The 15,413-nt window shown below is 36.7% G+C and overlaps 1 protein-coding gene across 1 annotated transcript; it reads left to right on the top strand.

Moving 5' to 3' along the window:
• Window positions 1-10,940: 10,940 nt before the first annotated feature.
• LOC143589810 (uncharacterized) lies at window positions 10,941-15,088 on the top strand. Its single transcript, XM_077070463.1, has 8 exons — window positions 10,941-11,224; window positions 11,622-11,766; window positions 11,874-12,042; window positions 12,598-12,868; window positions 13,356-13,621; window positions 13,716-13,931; window positions 14,539-14,641; window positions 14,739-15,088. The coding sequence occupies exons 1-8, from the start codon at window positions 11,074-11,076 to the stop codon at window positions 14,783-14,785; spliced, it is 1,368 nt and encodes a 455-aa protein (XP_076926578.1). The 5' UTR covers window positions 10,941-11,073; the 3' UTR covers window positions 14,786-15,088.
• Window positions 15,089-15,413: the final 325 nt, after the last annotated feature.

Genomic DNA, 15,413 nt, shown 5'->3' with positions numbered 1-15,413 from the left:
TATCAAAAAAATTTTCTACGTGCCTTAAAATCTCTTAAACCTTACACTAACAAGGATTTGAACCCACCACCTCACATTTATAAAAGATGACACCATAGTACCATACCAATAACCTATGTCAAGTAAAATCATGCATGCCTGAACTACATATATACACAAAATGCGTACCGCTAAACTATCATGAATAATAATGTATAAAGTGTAATATCCGGTTCATACACTGAAGCATCATAAGGAACTCATGTAGTAGCGTAATTATCAATGCATACGCTAAAGTTTCATCAATAACAAATGTAGTGTAACCATTAACATATGCACTAACATGCTATCAGAAACACCTGTGGAGCAATCATCAATACACAAACTTGAGTATTACAAGGTGAGCGCACGTTGTGTGTATCAAAGAGTATACACTAGACTATGAATGTTTCACTTATTTACGTCAACGCCACCCTTAAATCCGTGTATGTCACGTTTACATAGACTATTATTGTTAATGTTCAACTCGGTTATGACACTGAAGCTGTGAATTTTATTTATTTTATGTAATTAAATCGTATGTGATGTTTCAATTAATTACTAAATTGTCACCATGTGATTTTTAGTCTCATGTTTGAATGTGATATAAAATAAATCTATGTAACCTTATTCATTTTTTGCATTCTGGTTATCTTTTATGTTATGTACAAGTAGATTATAGAATTTTTATAATTTTCAACCAATTAAAGAGTTGATTAATTATAGGGAAAATTCCCTAAATGACCCAAAATAAGAGGGAGAAAAAAAATGACCCAAAAAGAATCCAAATTCTCAAAATAACCCATGAAATTTGTACTGAGCCGACACATTGGTAATATAACCGACGAGATTGATTAACCATTTAAACGCTGACACGTGGCAAGAATATGACAAATCCGACCATATTTTTGAAAATCTTGGGGTTTTCGTCCAAATCTGTTCTTTAAATCTTTTTGTAAAAAGCAGTCTCTCCATACGGTTTTTTTATGTTTCCTACCTGGTCCGTTCAAATTATTATAATTCCCAATTTTTTCTTCATCTTCATCTTCTTCATCTTTATCTTCCATCTTCATCTTCCATCTTCATCTTCATCTTCTTTCATTGAAACAAACTACAATATTATCAAATTTCATTGTAGGTTTCAGGTCTAATAACGGACCGTAGGGATTTTTGGTTGGTTTGGAGCTATAAACGGGTGATGCATGTGCGGTGGAAAGTGGTGGTTCCGAGTGATGGTTCAAGTGATGGAATTCTTGTTCCAGTGGGTTTGTTAATTTTTGTTATGGTGGAAAGTGGTGGTTCCGAATTCTTGTTCTTGCTTGAGTGGTGGAGTTAATTTGTTGATTATAAAAGAACAATGGTTTATTGTTAGATGGAATATGAATATGAAGATGAAGAAGATAAAGATGGAAGATGAAGAAGATGAAGATGAAAAAGATGAAGATGAAGAAAAAGTTAGGAATAATAATAATTTGAATAGAATAGATAGGAAACATAAAAAAGCCGTCTGGAGAGACTGCTTTTTACAAAATGCTTTAAATTAGAAATATGGACGAAAACCCCAAGATTTTTAAAAATCTCGTCGGAAATGTCAGAAACTTTCCAAGTGTCAAGTTTTCATTGGTTGGAAAATCCTATCGGTTATATTACCAATTTGTCGGCTCAGTACAAATTTATGGATTATTTTTGGAATTTGGATTCTTTTTTTTTTTCTCAATCCTATTTTGAGTTATTTAGGGAATTTAACCTTAATTATATGAAAATGAATAGGAAGTAACGGAAGAAAAGAAACATGACTGTTCAATCAATTAAGGGACGAGTAGCCAGGTTTAGAAACAGAATCCATAGCCCCTAGATGCCAGATGTTGACTACACTCTGAGCAAGTGAGTCAATGCTAGATAAAAGCTAGCACCACTTGTATCTCCTGCATCAAACCTTGTATATTTTTAAAAATAGACATTAAATGATAGTAGTACTACTACTGAATGATGTAAAAATGATGAGGCTGAGGGGTGTGGAGCGCGAGAGGCGGCGCGTGAGCCCATCCGCTCGCGCCTCGGGGCGCGAGCACCACACCACCCGGGGCGCGAGAGGGGCGCGAAAGGGGCGCGAGCACGCAGACCAAGGCGGGCGCAAGGCCAGTCACGGCTGAAAATGGGCGTAAAGTTGGCTTGGGAATACGTGCAGAGCCGTTGGGGCTTAGAAATAGAGCCGTTGGCTCTTTAAGTTTATTAAAAAAAAATTTTTTTTTCTCTATATAAACCAATATCAACCCAATATCACATACCACACCCAAAATCACATAAAATACTTACCACAACCTCAAAAAAACCCAAAATCACCCCATCTTCCAAACCTTTTTTTAAAAACATGGCTGGAAATTGGTACCTCATTAATAATACGTTTTTTTAATACATTTATAAAAAAATAAAAAAAAACCGCTCGCGCCCCCTCTCGCGCCCCTCCACACCAGGGCCCGGGGCGCGAGCACCACAACCAACACCCATCTTATCAAGTTTCTCTCTCTGCCACACGTCACAATATTATTGGCTGGAGCCCCCACTCGCGCCCCCTCTCGCGCCCCCCACACCCCTAAGCCAGACAGACCCACAGCTTCAAGAATTCATGTCACGTTTGACATTACATGCTCCTGTAGTCTGACTCACAGATGAGGGTACTTGACAGCTCTCTTTCACTTCTTGTTTCTCAACAAGAGAAATTGTATAAAAGAAAACATATATACAATTATAAATCATCAAATGTATGTTAATTATATAAAAAATGTTGGAATAATATCCCTATCAAGTGATGATAAGTGATCATGATCAAGTTTCATTATAGACAAATGATGTAAATTTATTAGTGTATGAGTGTCATTAAAAACAATTATATTAATCAATAAATACTTTTAGGGTTTAAAGAAAATAAAACCAATTGAGGTTGCGACCATATCGGCACAACCAACTCTATCTTCTTCCCATGTCACAACATTTTCATCCAAGCGTTTTCTACAACGACATAGTCCTAAGGGCAAAGATCTCCAACCCCGTCCATTGGATGAGCGGTTGACACGCATGCACCAAAGACATGTGATGGATCGATGGTCTAATGGGTTTTAAAATTTGAAATTAACATGCATGAGCTCACATGGCATCATTAATCAAGATACAAAGAACAAGAACAATTTATCAAGAAACTGTTGATGAATAGAGTTAAGGACAAATGAAACCGATCAAATCAATCAAAGGACTACCACGCCTGTGAGGCCAACATAATAAGAGAAATAATTCAACGAAAAAGGGAAAAAAGAAACAAAATGTTTGAATCATTTTCACATTATATCAACTAGGCCGGGCTACTAGTGGTCTAGTAAATGACAACTCATAATATTAGATTTCTTCATGACACATCTACCGCCTATTAATCACCATTCAATGCTTCTTTGAGGTTTCCATTCACTTCACACATATACATCCTTAACTTATTCAAGTAAAACCACTAGCATTAACTAATTGCACCTAAGGCTGAGGGGTGTGGGGGGCTCTAACGGGGGCGCGAATGGGGGCTCCAGCCAATAATATTGTGACGTGTGGCAGAGAGAGAAACTGGATAAGGGGGGTGTTGGAGCCCCCGCTGGAGCCCCTGGCCCTGGTGTGGAGACACATTTTTTTTTAAAATTCAAATTACAAAAAAAAAACATACTAAAAATTAAACAAACAATAATACTTAATAATAACACTAATCTAATACAAGATCATCGGGTCGCTTCGCCCACAAATGTTCAACCAACTCATGTCGAAGATCCCCGTGTATCTCACGACGACATTATTTTTTAAAAAAAAATTGGGAAGATGGGTTGATTTTGAGTTTTATTTTGAAGTTGTGGTGATTGATATGAGTGAAATGGGGTATTTTATAGATGAAATGGGGTATTATATAGGAGTTTGGGATATTATATAAGGGTTTTAAGGTTTTTTTTTTTAAAAATAATGAGCTCCAACGGCTCTTTTGGGCGGGCCCACCGGCTTTTTCTCTCTCTTCTCCCGCGACCACACTCACGCCTGCCTGGGGGCTCGCGCTAGCGCCCCGTTCGCGCCCCGGTTCGCGCCCCGGTGGTGTGGGGTTAGCGCCTGGGGGCGCGAGCGGAGGGGCTCACGCGCCCAGGTTAGCGCCCCACACCCCTCAGCCTAATAAAGTCACAACCTTCACATGATATGACTGAAAACAAACAATCTTAGCAACTTATTAAAAAACATATATATTTAATAGTCACTTGGATCGCTGACGAGTCATTAAGCCACCCGATAATCTTCATTTCATCCTTTGTAAGTAAACCTACCGTAGGTGAGAACTGAGAACCCCTCGTCCAACTTGAAAACCCCTATTTTTGTCTAAAGTATGACATAAACCCAAGACCTTTTTAAATTGACGTATTTGGATGTCTCACCTCAACCACTTGTGCCGGAATAATTGGCATTAAAGAAACTATATATGATAACTAATCTAGAACTAACATAAATAAAATGATTTAAGCAAATTAGTTGTACCTGATGATCAACAAATCCCATGTAAGTGATTTCAAGATTGTGGTTCAAACATTTGTATGTGAAGGTAGATGCTGACTGCTGAGGTGTGTATATTTGTTAGTCCATTAACAATTTAAATCAACATTAAATTAGACCTTCTTTATAGTAAATTAGATCTCAAAGAGTTACAAATCTAAATCCCTTGATTCCATAACAAAGGAAAGAAAAACAGTAAAAAAAAATGAAGTTTCAAAGCATAAAAACCCTAGATTTGAAAATAAAAAACAAAACAGAAAAAGAAAAGGGTTTCATCATGATGTTAATCATAAGGTAATGATGAAGGGGTTGAAAGTTAAAGTAAAATACATGCATTAAAATTGTAAAAAGCTGAAATAGCATAAACATACACACGAATCTTTAACTTGAAGCCATGATGATGGAAATCACAAACACAAAGACAAATTGTTACGATCAACTGCTTTGTTTCGGATCTATAGTTTTCTGGTTATTTGCAAGACTTGTCCTTTATATATCTGTATTCATCAGTTGACCTACTTTATACCTAAAAGTCATAAAAAGAAGCTAAAAACTGTTGGAGTTAAGAATAAAGATTAACCCACCTCAAAGATCGGATCTTTATTAAGCAAGAAAGATTGAAAGTTTGTGAAGAAACGAAGCAACAATTGGGGGGAATGAAGCCTGGTCCGAGTACACCAGATCCAATACATGATCAACTGGATGATCGATCATCTGTTGACCAGTTGAGTTGATTATAGCATCTATATAATATATAGAGAAAGAGATCCATGTATGGTTTCTAATGATCTCGAGCCAAACAACATTCCCCTCAAAAGATATACATATATAGCTTCTTTTTCGCTTGACCTTGATGAGAATGTATATATATAAAATGAAAATGGTGAGAAAGGAAGGAGGAGATAGAGATGATAAATAAAGGGGTGAGAAAGAAGAGGGTGCGTGGGGTGGGGTAGGGTTGCAAAAAGCCCAAGCCGACTGTTATGTTAACACAACTCAACAAACCTATCTTTCTCTATATTTCTTCTTTCTCTCACACACAATTACACGTACATATATAGTAGACCAAGACTTTATATCTTCATTATTGGTTCTAGTTCATACGGCTAACATCTTCTTTACACAAAACTCAAATCATCAACAACACATAGGAAATCCTTTTACACATCTTAAGAGTTAATAGTGCTAGACCATACACTTGAATGGAGAATTGATAAGAAACTCATGTCTTGAGGCCCAACCCACATGATTGGGCCCAAACTACTAGGATGATCTTGTTGGCCCGTAATAAACCACATAAAATAATATATATTATTGATTCAATGAATATCAATTACAAGGTCAAAATATATAGGATAGAATATTACAATTAAATACCACATAGTATTAATAAATATAAAATACTATCTAATGTATTGTCTATCACCCTCCCGCAAGTTGAGGGCGGGGAAACACATCAGCAATATGGTCGTGTGTATATATAAACCGAACTTTTAATTTTTCCTTTAGCCACTAGTTCACGAACAAAATGATGGTCAACTTCAACATATTTTGTGTGAGCATGAAACACGGGATTTGCAGAGAGATATGTGGCACCTAAGTTATCACACCAAAGTGTAGGTGAAACTTTTGAGATAATACCAAGATCCTTTAAAAGTGCCACGAGCCAGGTTTTTTTCAGATACAGTGTCAGCGAGAGCTTTATACTCAGATATAGTGGAAGACCAAGAAACCGTGCGCTGTTTTCTAGCATTTCACTAGACAAGATTTGAGCCTAGGTATACAACACCCCCCCCCCCCCCAGTGGACTAACGATCATCTGGACAACCGGCCCAATCCGCATCAGAATACGCTTTCAAAGTTGTGCGCCGGTGAACATCGGTGAAAGCTTGAAGAGTAGAACCAAAATCATGGTGAGTAAAAAAACCAAAATGAGAAGTACCTTTGATAATCCATTTAACAGTCGACCAATGATTTTGTAGGAGTCTGCATAAACTGACAAACTTTATTGACAACAACGTAATATCAGGTCTTGATAAGGAGACAAATTGAAGAGCACCTACCATTTAGCGGTATTTTGTAGGATCAGCAAGAAGGGGCTATCGGCGGGAGTAAGTACTTTTGAACTACTCACTGGAGAGGACACACTTTTGCAATCAGATAAGCCAGCCTTATTAATCAACTCAAAGATGTATTTGCGCTGAAACAGAATTAGGTTTTTGCCATGAGAACAATTTCAATGCCCAAAAAATAATTCGAATTCCCCAAATCTTTGACTGCAAAGGAGGTGCCCAACTTTTCAATGACATTATTAATTGCCACAATATTAAACACGGTAACGATGATGTCATCGACGCAAACTAGGACATACACCATGGTGCCTCGATCCTTTAAAATAAATAAAAAAATGTCAGTTTTGGAGCTAGTAAAAAGATGATGCAAAGTTTGGGAGAGACGTTCGAACCGTGCTCTCGGTGCCTGTTCCATATAACGACTTATATAATAGGCAAACATGGTCGGATTTGGATTTGTCAACAAAACCCGGTGGTTGGCGTAAATAAACAATTTCTTTTAAATCGCCATGAAGAAACGCATTTTGAACGTCCAACTGTCAAAGAGACCATTGGTTCATCACTACGAGAGACGGAAGTGCTCGAATTGTAGTGGCTTTGATGACGGGATTATATGTTTCCTGGAAATCAACACCAGGTCTTTGGTTAAGACCTTTGGCAACAAGCCTCGCCTTGTAGAGAGGGACTTTCCCATTTTCATCCTTTTTTATCTTGTAAACCCACTTTGAATCAATAACATTATAATTTTTAACATGAGGTACAAGATACCACGTCCCATTCTGAACAAAAGCATCAAACTCTTCAGCCATGGCCTTGCGCCACTCTGGTAATTTGTTGGCGACGGTAAAAGAGGATGGTTCAATGAGGTCAAAAGAGTTAATAGAAGTGTGATAAGCGGAAGGATCATAGCGAGTGGTGGTTTTGGGATTTTTTCGTAGGTTAGGTGGACGAGTATGAGGTTGTAAAGATGCAGTATGAGTGGAAGAATAGTCAGTAGAACTAGAGGAACTAACCGACGGTTTGGCAGGTGTAGAGGGCGGGTCCATAGCTGATGGTTCAGAAGTGGAAGGCTGGTTTGATATATGTTTAGGAGTGGCGGGCTGATTAGAGGGTTCAATTAAGGAGCTAGCTGAGGATTGTGGAACGGAGTTGGGTGTAGTGAGGGAAATATGATATGAGGAGAAATATGGAGATGGATGGTCATATAAAGTGGGGGTAGTGGCGGGGTAAACAGAAAAAGATGCCCGTTAAGGCGTACATGGCGTGCTACGTATACATGATCGGTTTGTAAGTCCAGACAACGATACCCGTGATAAAGAGGGATGTACCCTAAGAAAACACACGGGGATGATCAAAAGTCCATTTTGTGATGATTGTATGGACGTAAGTCATGGAAACATTGATGTCTGAAGGCCCGGAGGAAAGAATAATCAAAAGGCCGTTTAAACACTTGTTCAAATGGTGGTTTGTTGGAATAAGCTCTTGAGGGCTTTCGATTTATTAATTAAACGAATGCTTCGAAAGTAAAGTTCCAAACACGTTGAGGAGTGTGGGAGTGAGCAAGAAGGGCAAGACCCGTTTCATGGTTTATGCACTCAACGATACCGTTTTGTTCACTTGTGTGGGGACACGAACGCCTGTGTAATGCCAATTGAAGAGAAAAATGGTGTAAGATTACGAACTTCAACCCCCCCCCCCCCCCCAATCAGATTGGGCGTTTTTAAGTTTAGTGTTAAATCGGCATTCAACCGTTAAGACAAATGATGTAAAGTTTGAGTAAACATCATATTTCTGAGCTAAGGGTTAAATCCACATATATTTTGAGTGATGATCAACACATAATAAGAAAACATGTAGCCATTGAAAGAAAGAGAAGGTGTTGGACCCCACACATCACAATAAATCAAATCCAAAATATTATTACTATGAAAATTTGAAACATTCAAAGATAATTTGGAGAATTTCCCCATTTGACAAGAAGAAACTTAAGATGGAAACAATTTTGATGAAGCAGGTAAAGAACTACTAGAAACAATAGATTGAAAAACATGTGCATGAGGATGCCCTAGACGGTGATACCAAGTTGTAGATGATGTTTGGGTTGTCGTGAAGGAGACATGTCAGAGGGACTTCTAATGAAGAAGACGAAGCGAATAAAGACCTTGATTATTTGGACCCATGAGTAGGATGTAATGTGTAAACTCGTCCTTCACAACAAAATAAAAAGAGTAAAATTCAAAGAAAACGTTATTATCCATGCAAAACTGTTGAATAGATAAGAGATTCATTTTAATTTTGGGTACGTGAAGAATATTAGATAAATTAAACGTTTTGGTATGATAATAGAATTTTGAAGATTCGACATGAAAAATAGGAAGAGGATTACCGTCGCCAACATGAAGGGAGTTGTTACCATGGTAGGCTTCAGAGTTATCCAAACTTGTTAGGTCAGGGATGACATGGTTGTTCGACCTTGTGTTTGGGCACCACGTTGAGCCTGCTGTTGATTTATTCTCATAAAAGGCTGCAAAGTTCGCTTGAGGTGAGTCACGAGTGGAAGAACCGGGCTGATTGGGGCATTGCGCATGTATATGACTTATACCATACTGGCCACAATGACCATAAACGGTGTTCTGAGTGGATGCCCAAGCGAATTGTGGGTAATGGTTTTGTCCACCAGTATCACGAGAATCATCACGATTCCTGGTATTAGTACCCCGTGAGTTTCCACGACGATTGCCACGATAATTGTTTTGGGAGCGATTTGAATAGAACGCTTGTGGCTGAATATTATTTTGAGAAATAAGTGGGCAAGTTGGTACCCAACTTGAGCCGCCTGTTGTTGCAAGGATGTTAATAAGTAGTGGAGGAAAGGACATGCTGATTTGTTGGACCCGCTGTAAAAACCATGGAAGCCTGAGGTGTAGGTGGAGCATGACGTTGGATCATGTACTCATGGTCGTTAATTAAACCGTGAAATTTATTGAAGGTGACTGGTGGTGAGCGGGCCACTAGGGTTGCTTCAGACCATTATATTCACCCGGAAGGCCGGAGATAGCTAACACAATCAAGTCCTTGTTTTTGAATGGTTCGCCAATATTGGCTAAAGCTATGGAATACTCGTGTGCACGGCTAAGCTATGTCATAACTGGGTTATTAAGATATATTCCCTGGATGAGTTGTTTGGTGTGTAAGCACGCTCCAGCGAGAGTCATAATTCCCGAGAGGTTTCGCCTTGAACTTGTTGAAAAGATGATTAAGAGATTGTGGAGATGATAACCATGCGTACATGTTCATCATTAGCAATCCAATACATGTAACTAGGTTGTCCATAGAAGACGTGTCGATGGTTGTTGTTGTCTTCTGTGGTGGGCATTTAATTGTACCATCAACATAGCCATATAAGTTGTTGGTGACTAAGCTGTGGTGGACATTTTACTGTACCATCAACATAGCCTCCGGTGGCTCATCAAGATGAAGTATGGTCATTGGTCACTAAATAATTCGAATAAGATGTCTAAGAATACTTGTATGTATATAATTTTTTTTTATCTTAATTGGTGGTGTTATCACGTTTTGTGTTAGTGGGCTAATTTAAATTAGGTAAGTAGCATTAGGTTACAAGTCTTTTGGGAGTTATGATACATGTTTAAGTATACGTGTGCACTTTTGGAATTTCGTGGGGTATTCCATATGTTGAGGGTTAGTTTAGGCTAGGGATGAGTAAATTCGGGACTAGTATCGAAGTCAGTACCGATTCGGTACCGTCGGTATCGGAGTATTGAGTTTCGGTATCAGTACCAGTATTTTCTGATTTTTTTTACCTTCAATAGCGGTATCAGTACAAAAAAAATGCGATTTCCGGAACCCGGACCGGTCGGTACCGGTACGGTACCGATCTCGTCCCTGTTTAGGCCATACAAACATTAGATTCTCTTTAGAGGGGCTATTTATGGAATTAAGCAAAATTGATGACATTTTGAACTCTCTTTTCTAAAATGAGTCATTTCGAAAATTTTGAAAAACATTAGTGTTTCGGGATCTGATCTAAACTATGTGGGTGTGCCGTATAAAAGCGTTTACTATTTTGTATCTATCCTTAAAACCAAAAATGATATAATAATTAATAAAAAAAATTATAAATAATAACACTCACCGACACACCCTTTTGCCAGAACAGTATAGGGCTTTTATCCCTTAGATTTGGGATCCCGTTACCAAATAATAATAATAATAATATATATATATATATATATATATATATATATATATATATATATATATATATATAATTCCACGCTTCCATCACACTTCAAACACAGATTTTTTTTTGTATAAAGATCTTTGCTTTCTGGTCCACTCTTTTTCCATTCACACACTCTCATCAGATCAAGATCCAAATCCAAATCAAGAACCAACAATGGAGTTGTTCTACTTGATTGTGTTTGGTGGTCTTGCTGCCATTGTTGCAACAATGGAGCTCAGCAAGAATAATAAAGATCGGATCAATACTCCCTCTGCTTTCAATTCCTTCAAGAACAATTACCTCCTTGTTTACTCCCTCATGATGGGTATGGTATTATTATTATTATTATTATAATGTTTTCTTTATTCTTACATTTTGCATTGTTTGTGAATCTTTGGTGTTAATTAGATCTGGGTTGTTCAAGATTTGATGTAAATGTTGATAAAGTTGATAGCTTTTGTAGATCTAGGCTGCTTTAAGCTCAATTGAGTATTGTATAGTACTATTGTTTGATGTGTTGTTTGATCCATAATGTGTGCCTAGGATAGATTGATCTTGATGACCATATAAAGTTATAAACTCATTGGTTGATTAAGTACATAATTGAATCAATGTAACAAGTACGACTTTCGCTCAAATTCTGATATATGTAAAATGGATATTGAAGTTTTTTATTATGGAAGTATTAAGCTTATTTAGATGAATTTCCATTGTGGTTGCAGCTGGTGATTGGTTGCAGGGGCCGTACGTGTACCATCTCTACACCACCTACGGTTTCGGTAAAGGAGATATTGGGCAGCTGTTTATTGCAGGATTTGGATCTTCCATGCTGTTTGGAACCATTGTTGGATCACTAGCCGATAAACAGTAATTTTGCATTTCTTCATGAAGATCACTAGTTTTCAGATCAAGTTAATAATATGATTAGTTTTATTATTGTGAATTTGACTTGAAGCGTATTCTTTTGTATTTAGTGGTCGAAAACGAGCTTCGGTGACTTACTGCATAACTTATATTTTGAGTTGCATCACCAAGCATTCACCTCAGTATAGAATTCTGATGGTGGGAAGAATATTGGGAGGGATTGCAACTTCTCTGTTGTTTTCGGCTTTTGAATCATGGCTTGTTGCTGAACACAACAAGGTGAGAGATTTTTGGATGTGTGTTTTGAAGTTAATTATGTGATAATTGAATAATCAGAATTAGTTAACTAGATTTAACAAAATCCACAATAGAAGATCATGTTTGGATGCACTTTTTCTATTTAAATATTTATTGAAATAAAAAATAAAATGACCAAAAAATGCAGTTTTCTGAAGAAAAAAACGAGAAAAGTTAGTGAACTTTGTGTAAATTAGATGGTTTTGTTACCCTTGAATAGTAAAGTTTGTTGCAATTGCTATAAAGTTGAAATTTGTTTATCAACACATTAATTTCAGAAAATGTTTAGGTATTTGGTAATTTGGTATAAATTTCACATGTTGGCATTAGGTGTAAGGGCAAAACAGACATTTTGTAAAAAAGTTGACGGAATTCTAAGCACCAGTTAGCAGAAAAGACGTAATGTGTTAAGAATTTTTTGGATAAATGATGTTTTTATTTGTAATTACCTTTGATTAAAATCACAACCTGCATATTGAAAAGTGTAATATACTCTAATTAAAAACTTATGTGTTTGATTCTAATGTTATATTGTAGAGGGGTTTTGAGCAACAATGGCTATCGATAACATTCTCCAAAGCAATATTTCTTGGAAACGGGCTCGTTGCTATATTGGCTGGTTTATTTGGGAATCTGTTAGTTGGATCGTTGGCTCTGGGGCCCGTGGCTCCTTTTGATGCTGCTTCAATCTTTCTTGCCATTGGCATGGCTGTTATTCTATCAACCTGGACCGAAAACTATGGTGACCCATCAGAAAGCAAGGATTTAATGACCCAATTTAGGGGAGCTGCTGTAGCAATTGCATCTGGTCTCTCTCTCTCTCTCTCTCTATATATATATATATATATATATATATATATATGCATGTGTGTGTAACTACACATGTGTAAGTCATGTGTAATGGTTACAATTTTGAAAAACACATGAAGAAATGAATTCAATGGTTTTTATGTAAAAAAAACATGTGCATTTGTAAGGTCATGTATTGGTTGTATTACCTATATAAGTGTAGGTGAATAGTTGAAAACAATAAAAGATATGAGCATATTAATAATTTAATATAATGGTTTTTATGTAAAAATTATACGCATTTGTATGTCATTAGTAAAAACTTTTAAAGTATGGACCACTGATAAAAAAAAATATTTTTAACTGATTTAGGTTTGCTGTTTTAGTTCTCACAATAATTTAGTGTTCTGTTATCTATCTCACCTGTGTATATATATTATATGCGTCTTAAGTTAGTTTATGGTTGTTTGTTCATGTAATAATTTCTATATGTTTTGTTAAATCAGATGAAAAGATAGCATTATTGGGCGCGATTCAATCTCTATTTGAAGGTTCAATGTACACCTTTGTGTTTTTGTGGACTCCTGCTTTGAGCCCAAATGGTGAAGATATTCCACATGGTTTTATTTTCTCTATTTTCATGTTATCCTCAATGTTGGGAAGTTCTTTGGCTTCTCGGTTTTTGGACCGTGCATCAGTTAAAGTCGAAAGCTACATGCAAATCGTTTTTGTCATCTCTTCTGCATCCCTCTTGCTACCTGTCATCACCAGTGTATGTTAACCTTGAGTATATAAATGTTAACCTTATTTTACTCTGATGAAAGTATATAAATGTGTGTTTGATATTTATTTTATTTTTTCAATAGTTTTTGGTGGCGCCTTCTAAAGAGAAGGGTGGAAGCATAACATTTGCAGGGTGTATCCAACTGCTTGGATTCTGTGTATTTGAAGCATGTGTTGGTTTATTTTGGCCATCTATAATGAAAATGAGGTCACAATACATTCCTGAAGAGGCTAGAAGCACAATCATGAACTTTTTCCGAATCCCCCTCAACATTTTTGTGTGCATCGTGCTTTATAATGTGAGTATTCTCTCTCTACATCTATATATGCACACATATTAGGGGTGGCAATTACTAACGCGACCTGAAACAAGATAATACGCATGTTGTGGATTGTATTTCTAACTTCATTAAACAGATCGAATTTGGGTTGGCCTTTTTACTCGTTTATGTAAGCAGGTTGTGGTCGGGTTCACGTGCTTAGCATGTTAATTAAATAGGTTGGATCGTTTAAAACTAGAATAAAAAATGTAAAAATAATTTAACAAGCCGGCTGGACAAACCAGCTGTTCGAGCTCGACCTTTTCAATTCAACAACGCGCAAAAATGAACGAGCCGGCTCGTTTAAGTTTGAAACTTTGAGCTCAAGCCTGAGCCTAACCTGGCTCAGCTCGGCTACAGCCTCGTTTATGACCATTTTAACTCATTTAGATAAATAAGTTATATGATTTTAGGTGTGTTCAGGTTAATGTTTATGTCATAGATACAAATAAATATACAGGGTGTGTTCTGAGTTCTGACTTCTGATTCATTAACTTAACTGTCAACCCGACACGATTGCCACATGTCACATATACAAATATACAATCTAGATGATATTAATCGTTTTTGTTTAATTTCTTTTTAGGTTGATGCATTCCCGATCACTATGATGTTTGGAATGTGCTCCGGTTTCCTCTTCATCGCGTCGATGTTGCAAAGGCGTCTTTTGGGGGTTGCAGAAAGATCAAGTATGCTCATATTTTTTTCATTAAATTCTACCATTCTTTCATTTCTAGATTCATTATGATTAATAAGTTGTTAAATTTGTATGTAATGGTGTTTCAGGGCAAGATAAAGTGAGGGAATTGGAGGCTGAACCACTCAATATTTGATATGTTAAAGAAATGGTCAAAGTCAACAAGTCTAAAGGTGTGTGCAATATATTGTCTCTTGGAAATCAGATGATTTGAGGGACATAGGTGATGGTGGTGAAGAAGAACATGGATGACAGATTTAGAAGTTGTTTTTAAAATAAGGAATTTTGTATACCATTATAATATAGAGTATGTTGCAGTTTTCATAGTTGGATTAAAACATTAACAATGGTTTTTTTCTAACCTAAGTGTTTCTACATTTTATTATGTATTTTGTCAACACCATTAATGATGTTTTTTAAGAAGGAAGCATTTGGTCTAGTGTTATAGTACCCAACTTTACAACTCATAGTTGAAACCTTTGTCACGTGTGTAAGTAAAGACTTGTGTGTATTTGGTCAAGACCTTCTAGAACCACAATTACCTAACTTAATTATTCCATTCTTAATACTGTGATGTACTATTGTCATTTCTGTTAGGGAACACAAAAACTTCTCATACAATTGAAAAACCCAAACCTCAAGAACACTCAAAGTTATTGCCACATTATTACAATCTTTTAATTAGTAAGCTATCTTTATAGCTATAACAGAAAAAATCAAATGGCCCAACCAACCTTCTGATCTTCGCGTCCACGGTAATAACC

The sequence above is a fragment of the Bidens hawaiensis genome, unplaced genomic scaffold (genome assembly GCF_021521415.1).
Source record: "Bidens hawaiensis isolate Kalapana, Puna unplaced genomic scaffold, B.hawaiensis_p1.1 tig00037826_1, whole genome shotgun sequence".
Classification (NCBI taxonomy): domain Eukaryota; kingdom Viridiplantae; phylum Streptophyta; class Magnoliopsida; order Asterales; family Asteraceae; genus Bidens; species Bidens hawaiensis.
Note: the sequence above shows the minus strand (reverse complement) of the source record. Positions and strands in the feature narration are given on the sequence as shown.